This window comes from Aspergillus pseudonomiae (assembly GCF_009193645.1).
Source record: "Aspergillus pseudonomiae strain CBS 119388 unplaced genomic scaffold BDV37scaffold_82, whole genome shotgun sequence".
Classification (NCBI taxonomy): Eukaryota; Fungi; Ascomycota; class Eurotiomycetes; order Eurotiales; family Aspergillaceae; genus Aspergillus; species Aspergillus pseudonomiae.
In genome coordinates, this window is record NW_022476074.1 from 47,101 (window position 1) to 67,971 (window position 20,871).

A 20,871-nucleotide genomic window follows, 5' to 3' on the forward strand; every position below is an offset into this window, starting at 1 on the left:
CAAGAGAAAGAGTTCTCATTACGCGTTCACCTTGTGATCCTGGACTTGCACGGGTGGAGATTCGACCTACTGTCGCAATAATATCGGATGATTGATTGCCGGGTTGGACTCCGTGAACGATCGTACGCGAGACCTTCCAGAGTCGGTCTATTTAGCCAAACGGGAAATATATAAGTCAGACGAGTCTGTTTCCCCAGTTAAACACACGGCCAGAACTCGATAGGTCTTCAGGCTCGAAGTCAAGATGGCGAATCAAGTCTTTGCAGTCACCGGTAACTCTCATCAATGCTTCTTGAGTTCTGCTTCTGTATAAGGCGAGTGTTGCTGACTATGCATAGTGTTTTTCATTTGCTTCCGAGAATGTCTCGAAAGTAGCATCATTGTATCGGTGCTCCTTGCCTTTCTGACCCAAACCTTGGGTGCTGAAGCAGACAAGGTAGCTCTGAAGCGATTGCGAATACAGGTAATTGCCCTTCTCCTTTTTTTTTTTTTTTTTTTTTTTGTGCATATCTTTACCATGAACATCGTTAGACATAACCTGCTAACAATACCAGGTATGGTGTGGAGTAGGTCTAGGTCTATTCTTGTGTCTATGCATCGGTGCAGGCATGATCGGCGCCTTTTACGGGTTGGAAAAAGATACCTTCACGAACACAGAGGATATCTGGGAAGGCATCTTTGGATTCATAGCATCCATCATCATTTCCATCATGGGGGCGGGACTTCTGCGTGTAAACAAAATGCGCGAGAAATGGCGCGTCAAGCTCTCCCGTGCCTTGGAGAAAAAGGAAAAGTCTACGACCATGATGGGTCGTCTGAAGGACTGGTCTGAGAAATATGTCATGTTCATCTTACCATTCGTTACTGTTCTTCGAGAGGGACTGGAGGCTATTGTTTATGTCGGTGGGGTGGGACTGGGACTTCCAGCGTCTTCATTCCCCTTGGCCGTGTTTTGCGGTCTGCTGGCTGGCGTTGCCGTAGGTTATGTGATGTATCGGTAAGTCTTGTGCATTACATCGTGTCGACTCCAAGAATCATAAGCTACGCAGTATCATTTGACGGCGGCTAACAAATCTTGCTGCAGGGGTGGAAGCTCCACTTCCTTACAGTACTTCCTGATTATATCCACTTGCTTCCTCTACTTGGTTGCGGCAGGCTTGTTCTCCCGCGCTGTCTGGTACCTGGAGAACAATACCTGGAACCATGTCATCGGCGGAGATGCTTCGGAGACAGGCTCAGGCCCTGGATCTTACGATATTCGCCAGAGTGTCTGGCACGTAAACTGCTGTAACCCAGAGCTTGGCGGTGGTGGTGGTTGGGGTATCTTCAACGCTCTGTTTGGGTGGACCAATTCCGCTACCTATGGATCAGTACTATCCTATAACCTTTACTGGGTGGTGATTATCATCTCATACGTCTGCATGAGGTACAATGAGAAGCATGGCTACATTCCTGTCTTGACGTCGATGGTGAGGAAGCTAAAGCTTGATCGATTCAAGAAGGGCTCTGAGGATGGACGTGGGTCTGAAGTTGTCGAAGAGAGGAAAGAGGTTAACCATCTGGCCCCTCAGGTTATTACCAGAACAATGAGCGAAGCATAGGATGGGAAGGTGACTGAAGCATTGGACCCACCCAGTGACAGTGTCTAGGCTCATCCTTTGGGGCTCACTATCTATGAGCCCCTCTGCCACTCTTTACTGGATATTGTCACTGAAATGTGGTTTGATTTGGATTCAATTGTGACGCCTAAGGGATGGACATACTACAATACAAAAGGCATGGACAAGAGGAACGAATGTGGACTACGGTTTTTTAAGGAGTATGAACATACGCACAGATATTTATCTAGCAATATTGCCTTCCATTGACAGGCGAACTCGAACTGTAATCGAGGGCAATGAATAAACTGTAATAGCCACCAACTGAAAATCAATTAACATCCACTATAGCCAGAACATCTTACTCAAGTCCCACAGGCACCGTGAGTATCCATATGTCTGTACAAATCCATACCTCGACCATGTAGTGTCCCACAAGTACTCAGGATTTTCCGATGAGAGGGGAATACAAGTACGGAATGTGAGCCCATGAATTGTAGTCAGCGTTAAATACCAAGCTTCAAGTTGAAAGATGTGCCAATAGGACAGCCATGGGTTGCAGAGTCGTCACTTGACTTGTGGTAAACATAGCGGCAATTGGAGTCGCCCCGAAGACAGACAAAAGCGTGGGGACAGTCCTTCATATTTGAGGGCATAAGGATGAGGCCCTTGGCGTAGAACGGCGAGCCAGGCTTGGTGTTCACACATGACACGTCCCAGAAGAGCTTTTCACCAGCTTGCGTGTACTCGAACTGAATTATATCGCCATCAACGTTTTGGTCTGTGCTGACCTTGATGGAAATGCCGCCGCCCTTGGGATTTAGACGATATGTCTCTTGGTACGAGGCGCCTGGAACAACTGCGTGCATTGGACCTTGTGTGGCATCCACCGACCATAAATAGAGAGTGGTGCCCATGTTGTTGACTATGGCCACATTTCCAAGACTGGCTGCTGAGCCGTGCTCCTCGACGGGTTCAGAGGATACAACGGAGAGCAAAGCCAGGATGAAGAGAATGAAGTTGGTGAGGGACATCATTTTGGTTTGAGGTAGAAGAGAGTGATGGTTTATGGTCTAGACCGAGATCTCTCTGTGATTGTTGCAGGGCAAGCACCTGAATGAGGGCCTCTTGAGAACCTACAGCATTTTTATATAGCATCTGGCGACCTTGATATGTGCATTATTCGGTGCATTCCCAAGGACAGAGCTAGTGAATACATACATTCAATTATCTGAAAACCATCCTATTAAGCATGGCCCTCTGGCAATTTGATCGAATGGCATTGAGGTACATTTTCTGGGCATCAAATATGGTATTCCTTCTTTGTTTGTCGGGGTCTAGATCGCATGCCCGCCTTTTATTCACTTAATTATCGGCTATAGCATATTGATATCCATTCACTTTATATCATTGCAAGTATCCCGAAAGAATGGACAGACAATTCATATTAACAGTCCTCCAGTGACATTTGAGACACAGAGTTAAAGGCAGCTTCACTTATAATATCCTGTCTGGTACAATTGACACTGCGGAAGGCTTTCACTACAGGAATACTATAATTCCTGTCACTTTGGTTGAAGATAGCAAGTTATTCAATACCCTTTCCAGGGCATATATAACTCAGCTAAGCGTAATACATTGGCCCCTCTAGGGATGGATAATCTGAGAGAGCAGGCAAGGAACGATATAATGGTCCCGTACATAAATAATTAAGTCTCAATTAGTTCTACATATCTATTCGAAGCTTGTAATTCTCCACTGAAGAAGCGATATACTGGTGAGGTTTATCGATTGATCATGAACTTGAAGGGCAGAAAGCTTAAGGTTAGTGTATAGATATATATTCCCGTTAATCGGACTGTCTAGTATACATGTCATTTTATTTCCCAAAAGCCATGACAGGGGTGAAATGTATAGCTTCACGAAAAGGGAGTATGATCGGTCCGGATTGACTCTGTCAGCTCCTAACAAGCCGAGGCTATGTGATTAGGTTTTTTTTTTGTTTTTTTGGTGACTAAAGCGTCACATACGAGGTGGTCAGTGCGTGTAAAATTCGGAAGAAAATCCCCGGCTCATTTCGGTGTGCAAAGGCGTGCTATTTCATCTTCCCCATATATGTATATGTTCTTGACCCAGTCAACTCGTATATGCTTATGGTTTATGTTATTATCACATGGAATTAGGTGCTTGAGAAACGCGGCGTCACAGTAATAACGCGCAATCTGTCAGGTTTTGCACAGCAATTAACGTAGAGCAACTTCAGATATATCCTTGTCATATCCTTGCTATATCCTTGTTATCCTACCCTTCTGTGCTGACTAGGCTGAGGCTGTGTTCGCTTTCCGAGTCCCAACTTGTCCCCCTTGCGTCTCACCCACGTTGAAATGTTCTTTTCCCGCCACGTTGACGGTAACAGCTTCGGGGCTTCACCATCATTCTGGATATATCTGTTTTGATATAATGCTCTGTAAGCTGTCTAGAGATGGGTACGTCAGTTAAGCGTGTGTCGGAAGTCAGGGTCGGTGACGCTCAACCACCGGCCTCAAATGAGAAGCTCTCTATGGCAAACACCACACAAGATGATCTGGACATGCAGCGACTGGGCAAGACGCAACAATTAAAGGTTAGTAGTAATGATAGAGCCTATCATATTTCTATTGTGACATGCATTCGGTAAATAAACAGACCGATTAGACTGATTCTATGCCCCAGAGAAATTTTCGGTTTGTATCTATCCTCGGTTTTAACTGTACGTTAATGGCAACTTGGGAGTCAATTCTGCTCACCAGCAATTATGGTCTCATAAATGGCGGACGAGCCGGGATGGTTTACGTTTATATTGGCACTTTTATCGGCTTTTTCGCCTCTGTCGTGTCCTTAGCAGAGATCGCGTCGAGAGCTCCTACGGCGGGAGGTCAGTACCACTGGGTCAGTGAGTACGCTCCTCCTTCCTGTCAAAGGTTCTTAAGTTATATCACAGGTACGGTGGTACAATCCCTGTAGGGCGATAGGCGCTAGACTAACCTCTGCGTATCCTCATCAGGATGGCTCGCAGTGTTGGGCTGGCAGGCAGCGTTCGCCAGTGTATGCTTTCTCGCCGGCACCTTGATTCAGGGTTTGTTGGTCACTGTATACTCTGTCCCAACGGCAGGCTATATATACACATTTGAAAGATGGCATGGCACGCTTTTAGCTATTGCAATTGCGGTGATAGCAACCGCCCTCAATGGGTGGGGTACTCATTGGCTCGCCAATCTAGAGCGTTTCTTGCTGTTCGTTCATATCTGTGGATTCTTTGTGGTGCTGATTCCCTTGTGGGTTAAAGCCGACAGAGCCAGCAGCACTGAGGTTTTTCAGACTTTTACTAACATGGGCGGGTGGCCGAATATTGGATTGGCCTGTCTGGTCGGCCAACTGACCCCGATATTCTCTTTCACGGGGCCAGATGCAGCGACGCATATGGGTAGGTATTCATGCCCACTTTCGTTACAACATCACGCAGCTAATGATGTTCTCCTGCTAGCGGAGGAGGTCCAGGATGCTTCCAGGATTGTTCCATGGTGTATGATCTCGACTGCCCTGGTCAATGGCACACTTGGATTCGTTATGCTCATTACTTTCCTCTTCACAATGGGCGACATAGACTCAGTGCTAAAAGCGCCCAGCGGCTTTCCCTTCATCACGGCTTTTGAGAATGCGACCGGGTCATCTAATATGGCGGTAGGCCTCGCATGCATTATCTTGGTTATGGAAGTCTGCAGTGCTTTGGGCATCCTAGCGACCACCTCACGCCAGATCTTTGCCTTTGCCCGAGACAAAGCACTTCCTTTCTCGAGCACTTTCGCCTATGTCCATCCCCAGTCGAAGACGCCTATCTGGGCTATTCTATCTTCCACATTGGTGACCGTGCTATTGAGCCTGATCAATATTGGCTCCACTGCGGCTTTCAATGCGATTGCCTCATTGGCGATCGCGTCTATGTTGACGACCTATATCATTGCCATTGGCTGTTTCTTTATAGCACGCTTGCAGTCCAGAACATCGCCTAGTCCTCGGTTCTCTTTAGGCCCGTATGGCCCAGCTATCAACATGGTATCCCTGATCTTCCTTGCTTTCCAAATCCTCTTCACCTTTTTCCCGACGACCAGAGATGTTGTGCCCAAAACCATGAACTGGTCAGTTCTAATGGTGGGCGCAGTGACTCTCTTTGCCATCATGCAGTATGTCCTGCATGCTCGGAAGGTATACCAGGCGCCTGTTAGTCGGACCCTTCGAAATCAATAATGGTTTCCACCTTGTCATATAATTATTTAAAAAAACAAAATACTGCGTAACGAAAGACCAATAAAACTGTTCTTTGATTCTAATCGTGACCGAGATAGGGTAGATAAGGTGGAGAGAAAGAAAAAAATGAAAAAAAGACGTGCATCATCCGTGAATCGAACACGGGCCTCATCGATGGCAACGATGAATTCTACCACTAGACCAATGATGCTAGTTATTGATAAAAGCTCTCTATATTTAATATCATAAGGCTATGTTAAAAAAGTGACTGCTATCAACTGTAACTGAGTGCTATACTTTAGAAGGATCAACATCATAACTTAACCTTGTAGTGAGACATTCCGGATGTAGCTAGCCTTACACCAACTCATCTGCATGCAGATTCAGTCACAGTTAAGGTATTGCAGCCTGGACCAGCCATATTTACTTGTAGCCGAAGAGTCAAAGCGCCAATGCATGGACGCATATATATTTCCCGCATATTGTATGTTTTGTGCTAGTACTAATCTATAGATCCATATCTCGTAGCTCGGCGGGGGATGTCAGTGATCTAACACCGACAAAATCTCTACCGCATTCCTGATACAATAACGACATGTATTGAGATGATCGCTACCAAACTTCCTCTCCATTCTTGGCGTAGGCTCGTCAGCGCCGGCGTAGAAGTCCCCTTCCCCGGGAGCTTACTGAAAGGGCATGTGCTATGGTGTCTTCTTTACTATCTTCTGTTATACTATAAAACAATGAAGGAACGCACACCTGCTATTTCCTGTATCGCTCTCTGCCCCGGGACCTTGCCGGCAGCCCCATGAGCGTTAGTGGTTGGATTTCTGATTATAACCACAGCGAAACATCTATGGGCCATCTGGCAGGGATGGTTCTCACTACTTTGGGCATGGATATTCTCTGCTTGCCAAAGTGTGCACTACAATAGCTACATGGATATTCCGGAAGCGCAACATGGAAATTGGGATAAGGATACTTTTCCTAGTACTCGGCTATGCCATTCAGGTCTCCACCACCGCTCGGCAATCGCAGTGGGGCTGTTTAGCGTTTTACTAGCTCTGGGCCAGGTCACTGGAGTTGCCATTGGCTGTCTTGCATTCCAGAATCATGGGGCTGACAAAATAGAGCTGAAGAAAGCGCACACTGACAGTATACCCATTGTTTGGGCAGTCTGCTGTGGTGTCTCGGGAATTTTTCTGATGCTCAGTGCCTGGACTGAGAGCTATGACTTAAATTGTGCGCTAGCTATAAAACAACAATAATATTGGGGACAAGTTATACGTACGAAGGGGGGGGATTAGTCAACAAGATACATGAATGAGTGACCATATTGACCATCGCCAAATGCCAGGAAGACGCCTCCGTCGTGCCTTGTCAGTTTTACGATATACATGACTTGGTATAGGTTCGGCTACTATAGACAAATAACCCTTTATCAACCGCCGAATCCGGCTAGATACTAAAACGACCTACTCCAGAGTAGATCATATATCTATACGAGATTGGCCAAGCTGATAGTGGTCTGCCTATCCACTAGTCATATAAGCCGCGCGCAGTATATAAGCCGCGTGGGCCACTAGATAGAAGACCCATACTTTCATTTACCCTCAATTTCGACCCTTTCGTTTTAGGCCCCGATTACTAACCAATACCAAATATTGCCTCTGTGATAACATATTAGGAATCATATAGTTTGGTCGACTATAAAAGAGTATTCAACGCAGCATACGCGAATACTCCTTTCAACAGCTTTCAATAAAACCAGGACACCTACTTTGTACCTCATTGCGAAGAATATCTGGTCCTAAAACCGTTTACACCCAGGTTTCGTCCCGGACCAAGGCATCATGGAGCCCCTATTAAATGGTACTCCTCCGCTGGAGCTCAGAATCAACAATGATGTTCCCTTATCAAAGCGTGTTGTCTCTGTTGTTGGAACGGGTGCCCATTATCCTTCTTATGAGTTCCCATCCGACGAACTTGAGGAGCTAATCTCAGCAGTGCATGATCCCAACGATGCAGCGTAAGAGGATTATGCCGATGTACTAGATGGAACTGTGGGTACTGATATTGCATAACCAGCATACGAAAGACCTTGCACATCAATGAAAAATCAAGAATACAGTACCGCTATACCGCCGTGCCGTTGGATGATCCCTTCTGGACTGACCCAAAGCTACCAGATGTTGCTGACTGCGATGCCCTGTTCAGAAAATATGGTGTCCCAGTCGCAGAGGAGGCAGCGAGGAAAGCACTTGCGGACTGGAATGGTTCTTTAAAGGATATCACCCATCTCGTTGTGGCTACATGTACGAATACAGCCAATCCAGGGCTGGATTACTTGATCTGTGAGAGACTAGGTCTCCACAGAAATGTGCAACGCACTCTGCTTCATGGCGTTGGCTGCGCAGGTGGTGTCTCTGCTCTGCGCACGGCAAACGAACTGCTTCTTGGAGCGGCCTTTCAAGGGAGGCCAGGAAGAGCGCTTGTTGTTGCATGCGAAATTTGTACAATCTTTTTCCGTTCTATACTCGAGGATATTGTCAAAACCCAAAAGGCAAACGTTGCAATGGCGGTCTTCGGTGATGGCGCTAGTGCTATGGTGCTGAGCAATGGGATTTGCACGAAACCCTTTGAGCGAGCTCCTCTTTGGAATATTCTTAACTCTCGTACTACTCTACTGGAGGATTCTGTTTCCAGCCTCCAGTTCAACATCCGCCCTACTGGTACGCAACTGATAGTCTCATTCTACTCAAAAGTGAATGCTAGCTAACATGCCTGCAGGGTACAATCCAGTGATAACGAAGGATGTCCCCGGACAGACTTCAGCGGCGCTTCCTTCCGGGTTTCAGGACCTTATAGCGTCTACCCCCTCATTATGTTCTGACAAATCTAATTTTGATCCTTCTTCATACGACTGGGCCTTACATCCGGGAGGTTACAGCATCGCCGTCCTCGCACAGAGTGCCCTAGGTATCACTAAACACCACCTGCGAAAGACCTATGATGTTTACCGATTGAGGGGAAACACCAGCTCGAGCACAGTAATCAGCGTGATTAACGAGCTTGCAAAGGAACAAGACACCTCCGAATCTGGACGAGACAAAGTGATTGTCGCAGCTTTTGGACCCGGTATTACCATGGAAATGGCGGTCATGGCCCGGCCGGCTTAACTAGGAGTTTGCTTGAATCATGGTATCTTGAAACTTTTGATGGGGCAGATTATGTGGATTTTGGGATATTCTTCCCCTAACCCACACTAAGCTAGGGAAGACTGCGTCTTCTGACATTCTACAAGCGGACCCTAGTGCAACGAAGAACATAATCCTCATTTCCAGACTTGGTTAAGCAAAGACTGTGATCTAGCAGGTAATCTTGCTCAAAATCCAGATCCAACAAGTCAAAGTGGGTGAGAACCTTAGTAGTATATAACGCTTTTATATAAAATAAAAGGATCAAGCCATTATTGAAAAACATGGTGACGTAGTCGAAGATCCGATATCGAGTGCTTAGAGCTGCACCTTGCAGTATATCTCCCGTGGAGTCTACCGAATGCTGAACTTGCTTGATCCAGGGATATAATTTATGATGATCAGAACTTGTGAACCCTGTTCTATTTCATTACGTCCATATTTAAGCAGTCGAATATGTACTCTGAACGATCAATAGTACGATTTCTATGTGATATGTTGATCGGTTTCACACTGAAGTTGTTGTAAAACCGAAATATTATCAAGCGGCGTGGCCCGAGAGGGTCTGATAACTTGAAAAAGAAAATTTGACTTTCAAATGGCTTCATATGTATGAGAGTTGATCCTAGGCTGATAATGCAAGAATAACACATCGTATTGAGGCACGACAAGCTGATCTGCAGTCATATCTTGCTTCCTCACTGCATTGTTCCAAACTTTGGATAAAGGAGAGTGGTATGCATAATACTTTCAACCCAACACGCTGCTATCAGCCTTGCAAAGGACGCTAGGCCTCCGTTAAATGGTGGCTTCACGGACTATCGATCGGATTGAATTGAATTATCGTAATACCATACTTCCTGTCGAATCCGATGGCTGCAGTTGAACATCGGTCAATTGAGACACAGAGCTCATCTTGCTGACAGTTGTCAGGTCGTGATGACCATTCGATACACTTCGTTCAGTTCCATTGTATAACACGGGCAATATAGATGCCTTCCACACGCAAACCCCTTCAAGCTGACTGGCCCATACTGTTGCTATATAGAATACCACACCAGCAGTAAGAACCAACGTGGGGAAAATACTCCACACCCAATTAAAGTATATATGGTCTTCAGTAACGAACGCAGTGCCGTTTACAGTATCGGTGCTATTGTCCAGAATATCGTTAGTCAAAGAGGCAGCAACATTTTTCGCCGCTTCCCCAACACCAACCTCTAATATTCTCGAGGTGACATATCGAATAGCTGAATCTGGATTTCCGATATCTTTGAGTGTCCAGTTTGATCCTACGGGCTGGTACCATTCCCAGTGAGTTACACCAGAGAAGACTCTCATCAAATTGCCGAACTTCTCCACAAGGTCTAGGAAGTTGTGGCAGACCGAATCTTTAGAACCTCTGGTAGGTTTAGGTAGATTAGCCTCTTGGTCTCGGATTGACGTTTTCCCCAAAGCTCGGTTTGGTGTCCAGCACCCCTGTTGAGAGCGACTAGTCTTCTGTTCATCAAAGAAAGGGTACATGCGCCCCCAATCCGGATTGGTGAGGGTAATTGCAGGAGCACCGTGTGAAACAGTAATTTTGTAATCTCGAGCACAAAACGATATGGCACATTTCATTACCCGTTTGATTTTGAGCCTTCCTTCGGGGAGAGGAATGGTGTCGTTGATCCTTTTATCAACATCCAACTCAGCGTGTGCGAAGACCATGGCTTTACTCTCCACAGGATCGTCAATACCAGTGGTGAACCATGCAACTTGCCATATTATATCTTTTGGTAAATACATGGCACCACCCGGTCTCGTATATATGGGTTCTGCCGACCATATACCGGAAGGGAGGGAAACATTGCACGGAACCATTTGAACGGGATCTCGGTCTTGTATGTTGTAAGTACAGTTTTCTATTTTCGCAACAGACGTCATGTCCTCGCATTTGCTGCAGAAGCCGATGGAGGTGAATCTGTCCCAAGTGCAGTTTCCAGATGAACAGCTTGGGATTGGGTCATAATTGTACCACAACCCAGCGTGCGCAGCATTGCGAAATCTTTTATCGTACCACGCAGGGTCAATGCTGAGCGCTTGCTTAGCCACCGCATAGCCAGTGGGGCTCTGCACATTTTCAGTCGAATGCCTTATGATTTGCTGAACCGAAAAATCGAGCGCCAGTGTGAACACCATGATTGCTGCTCCAATCCAGAGAACAGAGCACCGTTCATGGGTCAGAAGTGTGATGGAGCCCCAAGGTCCGCGGCTAGCATCATCAATGGTTTGAATACAACGTAGTTGCCGCCTTTCGGTCTTCAACAATACCCATTTCCATTGACTAATAGACTGGCTCACCACATAAAGAAGGGAGCATTTGGATGCTGTCCCTAATACTGAGACAACGGCGTTCAGTGTCACCACGCGCGAGAAAACTGGCGCTGGCTTCCCTTCAAACGCTTTGACAAGAGCAATAATAGCAACAAAACACGCAACGCTAAATATCATTGCGACAGTTTCAGGAAACCATGTGTCAGTGAGAAGTGCATTCCAGGTGTTTAAATGGCGCTGGAACTTGTTCTGCTGCAAGCTCTGCTCCTCAGGCAGCAATCGATCAGTTGAATCTGGGCTTTCCACCTCTGACACATGCTGACTTGGTTTTGGATCCATCAGTTCCTCAATAAGTGATTCTCGTAGCTCTGCAAGTGGTGGATGGAGGATGTAAAAGTGCGTCGGACTCTGTATTTAGCTATGGCGCAAGTCATTCCTCTTATTTGAGCCCCCGCTATGACGAGGCTTGCAACTATGTCACACCTGTTCAACACCCGCGTTCGAGGAATTATCTGTTGTCGAGCCTTGCAGTATATCGCACAACATATCTCAGTTCAGTAAAGAGGATCTGTAGAACTAAAAACTCAGGATTTGTCAGGGGTGGCTTATGGGCAGTGGAGATACTTTTGGCACACTCTTGCAAAGTTGAATTGTTGCTGTTAATTTGGAATACCTCGATGAATATGTGCGGAGCAATAATTACATGTCAAAGCCTATATTTTCTTCCGTGACCATTGTTTTAGCACTCTGAAAGCATCAAAGCGAGCTGTCAAGACAATGGCCCTTACGTGTCAGGTCGTCCTCAGCTTAGGGCATAATTCTCTGGGAGCTTTATGTTAGTTGCACAGGAAATACGGAAATATCCTATCCGCTTGGACGTGGTCTCATGTAGTGCAACAGGGTATCCTACTTCCGCCAGGCAACCTGGAAGTCAGCAACAAATCCACCAACGATATTTATAGCCGTTGTCACCGTGTTATTGCGGCTGATGGACTCTAACGCAGATTGTTCAACGAAAACGGGATAAGGTGACTGACCGACAAACGACATAGAGATGGCGAATCCACTAGTCATATGCCCCGAGACACATATGCAACCCTCTACGTTCAGCGGCAAGCACCATGTGTATCAAGCGTTCCTCGATGGTGGACCGAGTTGGAGACATAATTCGTTCGAGACCTGGTAGAATACGGGCGCTAATAGGAAGCAGGGAGGTAGATCCCTTGTCACCTAATTTCAATTCGTGCGCCGGTTGGCTAATATAGTTGGCGTCCGTAAGACCCTGCCTAGCCCTACCCTAGTAGCCTGGAGGTGTGTCTGCTAGTTGAAAACAGCATGGTGGCATCCTCCCATGTCGGACTATTGGCTGTGATAGAGAATCCCATCCATCCTCATCACTCAGAACAGGGTTCTGCCATAGGGAAAGCTGACTTAGTCAAAAGAGAACTACCTATTTACCCAGGAAATATGGAAATCAACATCGAGTCTGGGAGGCGTGCGTTGGGCTCAGTATCAATTACAATAAAGGGGAATGACTTCATCCTGTACCCTAGTATAACAAACCCCGCTGCTAGAGTGTCTAAACCGCCTGTGTCACCGAGGTACCTCAAAGACCGCTCTGGACCAGTCGCTTATCACCTTCTCAAAAGATTTTGTGCGCCGATGTTTCTGGCTAGAATATGGTCAACGACATTAAGATGGCCCAGTTGTTGAACTGGCTTTTAGTACAAGTACTTCTTCTAATCTGTACAATTCGCATTTTGTATTGGTCGCCTCCAAATACTCGGTATGTCGGGATAGACTATTGCCAAACACACGGGGTTATGTACATCTAGTGCAGAATGAGATAGTTGGAGTATGTAGTACAGATTGCAGTTTCGCCTGGAGCCCATGGATGGAGGTTCCCTGACAATGTCCACGTCAAGGCTCTCCGATAGTGTGTATCCAATTCTGCTACAGGCAAGAGTTTGGTACGTGTCTGGCAAGGATGAATACAATCCAGATATATGGTCTACAAATATGTGACCTATGTCCTGAGATCAAGAACCATTCATGAGCTTGTACAGCTATACAATTGTGAGAGACCGAATATCCACTAGGCTCATCTTGGGCGACAACGCGGATTTTTGTTTAATCTGAAATGGCAGCTTCAAGTGTTTGGTCCTGTTTCTTGGTGTTCAATCTAGAGATGGAATGCCTCACTCGCCGGAAGACGAAAGCTCGGATCTTTCATGACTTCGTTACTGTGGAATAAAGTGCCGACCAGGCTTGATTCACCTGTCATCGAGAAATCCCTAATATTGAGACCCACCTGTCGTTGCTGCTAGCAATACTCACTTGATGAACTAACCTGAAGGAGTATGTGCTCTTGGATATGGCCATTTATTTTGGGGCCGAAAAGCTTCTTGGACCCTTTTGTTGATACCGGCGAGTGGCCCTCTGTATTACGTGGGGCTCAGCCGGTATTGCTAGAATTAGTGGCTGAGATGGCTCGCTATGTTTCCAGCAAATGTACGAGTCCGAAGACTTCATGGCGAGGCTGCCTTGGCCTCGAAGGCGCTGGGTATCCAGTTTCGAAGGTTAGTCGAAGACAGAAACCTCGGGTGGCTCGATGGGGCAGTATAATGTACTAATATCCGGCGTACGATTGCCACGATTCCCAGGACTCTTTTCTATGACCAGGTTTTCTTTATCCCTCCGTCGAAAAGCATGGCAATCGACATCCCGTCAAGCACGCACGCTATGATTGGCGGGATGCAGTGGACTTTCCAATTAGGAAGGCTATACATCGTGCGTCTGAAACATCGCTTATCTCTTGTTTATTAACTAAAATGCAGGGGTCTTCTTAAACTCATTCTGATAGGGTTCAATTGACCATCCATTCTCGACGGCGGCGCTTGCGCGGACTAGCCCGTAGGCCGGCGGCTTGGCTATCCCCTTAGCAGCGAACCATCACCAATCATCTGAGCCCTAGACTGACACCGAGTCCTCTCCTAAGACAATCTTCAACACCACTAATGCAGTCACCCTGCAGGTGCTAGTTTGGGGGCGGTTATTCCCAAACAGACCGCACGATTACACCTAGGAGCTGACAAGACTCGAAGCGCCTAGGCATTCAATCCCCTCTCTCGCCGGTTTATCACGCGAACTATCTTCCTTCTCACTCTCTCCGCTCCTGTGAGCCACCATGAACGGTCGTAGGCTCCCCAGCGCATTTTTGCGCATATGTCTAATCATTCTACTATGCGGGACAGAGATAGTTGTCGGCCAGGGAGATGGGACAAGTAACAACAGATTTATCAATCCGCCGGCCGCCAATTCAGCTGAAAATCCCGTCTGGGTCCTGGGGGAGCAGCAAGTGATCTCCTGGGTGACGACCTGGACTACATTCAACATCTCTATTTGGCATCAATCGCTTGGTAAGGAAATGGCAGCAAGTTTGGGGAATATCTATAGTAAGTTTTCCTGTCTTGCTGTTCATGGTTCTCCTTGCAAGGGGGCTGAGTCGCACTGACATGAAGATGAAATATGAAGCTCAGGTTGAAGACATTGGGGTCACAAATTTCACCTGGAAGGTACAAACGTACGGCGCCAGCATTGAAGACTCGCCGATCTTCTTTTTCTGGATCAACGCCAATCCGACCAGTCCTGGCTTCAGACTGACATCGAATTATTTTAATATAACCGACAAACCGCGTTCCACGAGCACGTCGACTTCGTATACAGCAACGTCTACCGAACTACAATCAACAAGCTCGTCGACAACAAGCACCACATCTTCTGCTCCGACCGAGACCTCAGCCACCGAGACCCCCCAAGCATCGTCGTCCTCTCAATCTGGCCTCGATCCGTCCGCCAAAGTAGGACTTGGTGTTGGAGTGGGCATCGGGGTCCCTGCGATTGCACTGCTTGCGGTGCTTACCTGGCTGAAATATCGCCAGTCTCAGTCGCGAAAGAGGTCGATACCAGTGACACAACCAACCTTTGCGCATATGCCACCACCTTGGACCCAGCCTCCTCTCCCACCAGCACCACCTAAAGAGTTACCTGGATCGGAGGTCACAGAGTGGCGTTCGGAATTACCGGACCGTTCACACTAGCCAGCACATTGACTTGTCTCAAACATACCGGGAATATTCAATGATTCATGACCCTTGTGTGCTATAATTTTACCTGACATACCTTTTCTGCGATGATATTCTGTTATAAACACTTGTACATACATCTTTTAGATTTCCTACGGATCTGTATAGCATAATATTATATACCGACTGAGCTACTAACTTACTTTCCGCTACAGATATTTCGATAAGTTCGCTGTACTATTCCGCAGCCAACCGCAAGTACGGGTCACCGATCGGCTGCTGTTATTCTTCTCGCTAAGATCACAAGTTCTTTCGAGCTCATTGGCATACATAAGAACCATGATGTAACCCGCGAACGTGGCAACTATAGTCACTATGAATTTTGGAAAATGTCATTCCCTGGAATGGATTCCAGATCCGTAATATTCCTTGTGTATCCCTATTAATGACCAGTCGTCCCTTGCCGCTCTGCCAGTACCCGCGGATCTTGGGAGTCCAGCTCCTGCGGTGGCAGATTCTGGGGCTGGTAGAGTAGGTTCGATGTGCAGATAAATCCGTCCTAACAGCAGACGCTGACCGAGGCCGTTGTATTACAAGGTACATCATTCGAGATTGTGCCGTCGGGTGTGTAGCAGAGCGTAACCGAGGTGAGCTCGACTGCCTGCAGGAAGAGAAGATATGCCGTGATATGTAGCAGACCCAGGAATCTGGTGCGTGTTGAATTCCAAGGTTGTCACAGCATCATGACCTGGCCAGTAAGGGGTTATCTCGAGACTTTTCAGGAGAGAAGCTTCCAAGTGATGATGGGGACCATTCGGGAAACAAGTTACAAGCCAACAGCGCTAACTTGGATCCTAGCTGGAGCCGGTACTTTTGCACCGCTAGCTTGATCATCGGTCTTCCGACGGGCAAGGCGGATTCCGCACCGGTATTAAATGCATTGAACTCTGTCCTTAATACCCCTTACCCCAATGTAGCCATTGTGATAACCATCAAATTCCCTCCTATATAAACCAGAGCAATACATTAACTAGTCGTCTCCTGAACCTCCCCCAACACCACCGCCTTGAACTTCGTCGGATCCAAAAACTTCTCCTCATCAGCATCCACCAATTCCTTCGTCCCAGGCTCCTGTCTCCGCGCAGTGAAGACCTTACACGCCGCCTCATCCCTAAACGTCACCTCCACAACCACATCGAAGGTGAAATCCTCCTGTGCGCCAATCAGCACCGTCGCCGGGAAGCTGTTGTCTTCGCCGGGCACAGGGCGTGCCGGATAGACACGTCTGTGGGAGAGAGGGAAGTCGGCGCCTGTTAGCTTTTGGATGAGTGGTATGTGCACGGTTTCGTAGTGGGCTCGGAATTCGGCGGGGGTGGTGCCGCTTTTGCGGGTTACATATAGGAGGGCTTTGTAGACCATTTTGGTGGGTTTATTTATTTTTATTTTTTGGGGGAGGTGTTTGGATTGGTTTGGAGTAGGGTTGTTATGTTGAGAGTGAATAAGAGTGAAATATGGATCTCGGAGGGGTAATCAAGTATTTAGTACTCGTAAATATTCGTAAGTCTGGCCTCGACCAGCCAGGTGGGGGGCAGAATTGCTAGCATGGTTCATAAACGCCCTGGCCAATCCAGCATCGCTTGGTATACTACTAGTATATATATACAACATTCTCAGCACATTCTACCAATGAGCTGCGAAGAGTCTTTGCTTGGGATCTAGGATTAGGGCTTGGGAAGTCACTTTGGACAGCGATGACGTACTGCCCTACTCACGCCATCGCTCAGACACGTGCACAGAAACCTTATGGGATGCTTGCCATACAATTCATTATTGTATACTAAACATGACTAAACTAGCATCATAGCTCCTATAAATAGCCCAAGACAATAGTTCTCATCCATGTATGCCCTACGACCTCAAGGCGGCTCGGGCCTGCGCCATCTCTTCTTCTGACGGTAGGTTGACGATCATCATGTACAGAACGTTCTAAATCCCCGTATTAGTAATTGTACCTGCGAGCTGGTGCCCATTAACTTACACTCTTCAGGAATTTCTGGATACCGCCAATGGGACCCCCTCGGTTTTGCAGCCGTTCACGCGGGTTACGAGAACCCTCTCGGCCGCCAGATCGTCTACGATATTCTTCATCGTGAGGCCCTTCCCCAGAATCTTGGTGAGGCTCAACCGACGACCGCCCAGCTCTAACAGAGCGCACAGTAGCCGCTAGAGCTCCCACTGGCCCAATGGGACGATCTCGTGTACCCCGTGGTTCATATGCCTGGCCTCGGCCCAACCTGTCTCGTCGCCGACCGCCCCGAAGGTCTCTAAGTTGATCGCCGGTAATATATCCCCCAGTGATCAGTCCAAGAGCCGATCCACTACTCGCTGGATGACTGGGATCGGCATAGCGGGAAGTGAATTGCGGCTTTGGCGCCTTATTCAGAGCATTGTCGGGATGTTCCATTTCCTGGTATTATCGTTAGAACGCGTTCTAGATTGTCATGAGATGAACCTACGAATTGAGCCTGTGACCTCCGATCAAGATAATCTGCTACAAATTCTCGGCGTGACGACTTCGCATTCTTTATTTTGGCCTCTCCATCAACACCCTGTGCAGCTAACTCGTCGAGATCTGGGAAGATGAGAGGGGCGGTTTCTGGGAATGGCATATCTCCGTAGGTGTTGCCGTGCGAGGACTTGAATATGTGTTTCACCTTATTGAACGTCCCTGACCCACCACGGTCAAGCGACGTGGCAACTGTTGAGTTGAGATCAAAGCTGGTGATCGTCGACGAGGACTCTGGCTTCCATGTCATGAGGAGACAATAGAGACCACGTGGGCGGAACATTTCTTCATTGATCTTGTCAAAGTATGAATTCGTTCTGTACTTAGTTAGCGACATCTCCTCGTACAGCGCCAATGTAATCAACAGAAGACATACTTTCTTCTTTCGTCCATCGCTATCGCAACATCAGTGGTCAGCTGGATTGCAATACTAACCGCTATCCCAATCGCACTAGGCAAAAACATAGTGCCGATTCCTGCCAGGTTGATGGCGTGTAACCACGGAGTCGCCTGACAGGCACGATTGGACGTTTCCAAGAAATCAAGAAACATAGCCTGGTCAATTCCGAAGTCCTCCAGTGCAGGTGCATACGCTCTGATGAATCCTCGCTTCCGCGATTTGGGCCGTCGCTGCGGAAGAACCACCGGATATGGGAGTCTTGGGTTAGATGTCGGCGTATATGGTGGTGGCTGTGGATAGTTTTGCAGGAACGTCTCGGCTAGCTGCTCGGGGGTTCGATCTGTGGCAGCTTTGTCTGTCTCCGAGGTTCTATTTAATTCATCCTGTATTTCGTCGAGTTCCCAGTCTTCTTCGTGTTGCTCCTCGACTGCCCTTTCGTGGCGAGCGAAGTCGTCTTCGGTTGTCGTTGCGTTGGCATTATTGGTCTCTGCCCCGTCAGGGCTTTGAGCCTTCTTCTCGTGTCGGTTTGCCTTGTATGCTGTAATACCTTCGGATGCTAGACCAATTCCGGCTGCGACACCTTTGATAGCCTTTCCGCGAAGCATGATATGACTATCTTGTATAAATAAATGGGTCACAGATATGATACGCTTTTCGATGTGAATCAACAAGAAGGGTAGAACAGAGAAACCACAGCTGTTCTTCAGATTTTATACCGCATCTCACTCTGCGATAACTCGCAGTTTACCGAACGAGGAAACCAATTCGTCAACCTTGGAAGGACGAAACGGATGGCCATTGGACTGATCCAACATAAGCCTCGTTCTTCAATCTTAGTGTGTGGGTTTCGGGGGCTGTGCTTGTGGATACTAAGCGCTAATCTACATTTGGCATACAGTTCGGTTCTGGCCATCAGCCATGAAGGTACGTCTCGACCTTGGGCGTTGCTGAGGCTGAGTCTTTTCGCATTTGCCGAGCAGTGCGTTTTTATGAAGTATGTAGTGCGTAACTCTTGGATGTACGCATGGAACATCACTTGCGATTCCTGGGAAGCATTTCTATTCCGCCTAGTCTGACAATATTAAACGTAAGTCTTTCCTATGTACACTGCGCCTGAAATGTAAGGGTCATAACCTTCCTCGACCTTCAGGTTTCTATATCTATACTGCATACACCACGTGAGGCAATGCTGGGTTGAAAGCGCGCTCTAAGAAGCCATGTTTTCCGGAACTGGCTGCGGTTGATACTGAGAGAAATTCTCCGGCCAAAGGAACATCTTCTCTTCTTTCGATGGGGTCGCGGCGACAAACTTGGGAACCTGCAGTCAGGCGGTCAGTAAATGCCCCAATCCCCGATATCACTGGCAAGTCGCAACGTACTGCTTGCTTGCTGGAGACCCGTCTCCACATGTTGGCGCGGGGGTTAAACCGAGCCGGTTTACCCACGCCTCCAGTCTTCTCCTGATCCTCCTTCATAATCTTCTCCACCTCTTTCTTCACGTCGGTAAAACTATCGAAGCCGATGTAGGGGATCTGGTGCTCAATGCAGTACTCCTCCAATCGGAGTCCCTTCCGGGCAAACAGCACATCGGCTTCCCGGGCGGCCGCCAGATCGGAGACTCCGTCGCCGATGAAAATGATGAGAGGGACCTCGTTCTCATCGCTCAATTCTTCGGCCTGCACACGGCCCTCCTTCACAGAAAGAGCCTTATCGTGGCCGAGTTCGGTTTCGTGTCGCCAGATCGGCTTCCATTCTGAGCCGTCAGGTTTGATCTGTGCGTCATTTGCGACAATGCCGATCCGTGATGACTGCGAGAATATTAACATTCACAGCCCAAAAAAAGATGATAGCGATCGTGTGCCATACTTCTTCCTCGCCCAAGAAAGTGTCTAGCACTTTCCGCAAAATGGGCTTCAATCCAGCACTGATCACGTTGAATATGATGCCGTTGTCAATGCAGAATTGGTGAAACTCCTCAAAGCCCTGGTCAATCTCCAGTTCCTTTTTCATTACTTCAAACCCATCCTCAAAAGGAACCCGCAACGACCCCCACATCTCCTCGGAGACTTCCCGGAATGATCGTTCACCGGACTTGATCTGCTCGTCGAGTATCTGACGGCGCTTCTCGCCGCATCCCAAGTTATCGAAAAGAACATGGCCCGTGTCTTGCATGAAAATCGTGCCGTCGAAGTCTAAAGGGGATTAGCGCACGCCATAGCACATGGGGTATAGGATTCCTATACCTGAGAAACAGACAATCTTTCGCGTTGGGTTGGCCATGGTGACTTGCGCTTGATTCAAGAAGAACTCCAATGGTGATGTGTAAATGGCGACAATTGGTGGAACCAGGGCCGGATGAAATGAAATGCCTGCAATAAGTAGTTTTCTTCATGGCCGTGGCGACCCCAAACCGGATTACAGAATC

The 20,871-nt window shown here is 47.6% G+C and overlaps 10 protein-coding genes and 1 non-coding gene across 11 annotated transcripts; 5 read left to right on the forward strand and 6 right to left on the reverse strand.

Annotated features, from left to right (window-relative positions):
- Nucleotides 1–244: 244 nt before the first annotated feature.
- Nucleotides 245–1,601, forward strand: BDV37DRAFT_274619 (FTR1 family protein; the record flags this gene model as incomplete). The annotated part of the gene is made up of 4 exons (XM_032085266.1): nt 245–272; nt 339–463; nt 555–997; nt 1,085–1,601. 4 exons carry the CDS (start codon nt 245–247, stop codon nt 1,599–1,601), a joined length of 1,113 nt encoding a protein of 370 aa, XP_031937515.1.
- A 503-nt stretch (nt 1,602–2,104) lies between these two features.
- Nucleotides 2,105–2,635, reverse strand: BDV37DRAFT_286829 (uncharacterized protein; the record flags this gene model as incomplete). The annotated part of the gene is made up of 1 exon (XM_032088005.1): nt 2,105–2,635. The coding sequence occupies one exon, from the start codon at nt 2,633–2,635 to the stop codon at nt 2,105–2,107; it is 531 nt and encodes a 176-aa protein (XP_031937516.1).
- Nucleotides 2,636–3,724: 1,089 nt separating this feature from the next.
- Nucleotides 3,725–5,882, forward strand: BDV37DRAFT_297108 (amino acid/polyamine transporter I; the record flags this gene model as incomplete). Its single annotated transcript, XM_032090256.1, has 4 exons — nt 3,725–4,221; nt 4,311–4,578; nt 4,642–5,061; nt 5,122–5,882. The coding sequence occupies exons 1-4, from the start codon at nt 4,081–4,083 to the stop codon at nt 5,880–5,882; spliced, it is 1,590 nt and encodes a 529-aa protein (XP_031937517.1). The 5' UTR covers nt 3,725–4,080.
- A 140-nt stretch (nt 5,883–6,022) lies between these two features.
- BDV37DRAFT_t189 lies at nt 6,023–6,093 on the reverse strand. The gene has a single exon. It is a non-coding gene; the product is annotated as a tRNA-Gly (tRNA).
- Nucleotides 6,094–7,645: 1,552 nt separating this feature from the next.
- On the forward strand, nt 7,646–9,061 carry BDV37DRAFT_297110 (thiolase-like protein; the record flags this gene model as incomplete). Its single annotated transcript, XM_032090257.1, has 3 exons — nt 7,646–7,911; nt 7,971–8,614; nt 8,673–9,061. The coding sequence occupies exons 1-3, from the start codon at nt 7,736–7,738 to the stop codon at nt 9,059–9,061; spliced, it is 1,209 nt and encodes a 402-aa protein (XP_031937518.1). The 5' UTR covers nt 7,646–7,735.
- An 858-nt stretch (nt 9,062–9,919) lies between these two features.
- On the reverse strand, nt 9,920–11,734 carry BDV37DRAFT_286832 (DUF3176 domain-containing protein; the record flags this gene model as incomplete). Its single annotated transcript, XM_032088006.1, has 1 exon — nt 9,920–11,734. The coding sequence occupies one exon, from the start codon at nt 11,732–11,734 to the stop codon at nt 9,920–9,922; it is 1,815 nt and encodes a 604-aa protein (XP_031937519.1).
- A 2,848-nt stretch (nt 11,735–14,582) lies between these two features.
- On the forward strand, nt 14,583–15,495 carry BDV37DRAFT_286833 (uncharacterized protein; the record flags this gene model as incomplete). Its single annotated transcript, XM_032088007.1, has 2 exons — nt 14,583–14,850; nt 14,930–15,495. The coding sequence occupies 2 exons, from the start codon at nt 14,583–14,585 to the stop codon at nt 15,493–15,495; spliced, it is 834 nt and encodes a 277-aa protein (XP_031937520.1).
- An 801-nt stretch (nt 15,496–16,296) lies between these two features.
- Nucleotides 16,297–17,072, reverse strand: BDV37DRAFT_211028 (EthD domain-containing protein). Its single transcript, XM_032080009.1, has one exon. The coding sequence runs from the start codon at nt 16,897–16,899 to the stop codon at nt 16,507–16,509; it is 393 nt and encodes a 130-aa protein (XP_031937521.1). The 5' UTR covers nt 16,900–17,072; the 3' UTR covers nt 16,297–16,506.
- Nucleotides 17,073–17,293: 221 nt separating this feature from the next.
- On the reverse strand, nt 17,294–19,144 carry BDV37DRAFT_211034 (uncharacterized protein). The gene is made up of 4 exons (XM_032080013.1): nt 18,423–19,144; nt 17,997–18,363; nt 17,519–17,947; nt 17,294–17,466 (listed from the first exon to the last, which is right to left on the reverse strand). Exons 1-4 carry the CDS (start codon nt 19,049–19,051, stop codon nt 17,389–17,391), a joined length of 1,503 nt encoding a protein of 500 aa, XP_031937522.1. The 5' UTR covers nt 19,052–19,144; the 3' UTR covers nt 17,294–17,388.
- BDV37DRAFT_211033 (uncharacterized protein) lies at nt 19,145–19,587 on the forward strand. The gene has a single exon (XM_032080012.1). The coding sequence runs from the start codon at nt 19,238–19,240 to the stop codon at nt 19,520–19,522; it is 285 nt and encodes a 94-aa protein (XP_031937523.1). The 5' UTR covers nt 19,145–19,237; the 3' UTR covers nt 19,523–19,587.
- BDV37DRAFT_211032 (putative 2,3-diketo-5-methylthio-1-phosphopentane phosphatase) lies at nt 19,588–20,870 on the reverse strand. Its single transcript, XM_032080011.1, has 4 exons — nt 20,690–20,870; nt 20,313–20,638; nt 19,826–20,254; nt 19,588–19,764 (listed from the first exon to the last, which is right to left on the reverse strand). The coding sequence occupies exons 1-4, from the start codon at nt 20,724–20,726 to the stop codon at nt 19,654–19,656; spliced, it is 903 nt and encodes a 300-aa protein (XP_031937524.1). The 5' UTR covers nt 20,727–20,870; the 3' UTR covers nt 19,588–19,653.
- Between the last annotated feature and the right edge of the window lies 1 nt (nt 20,871).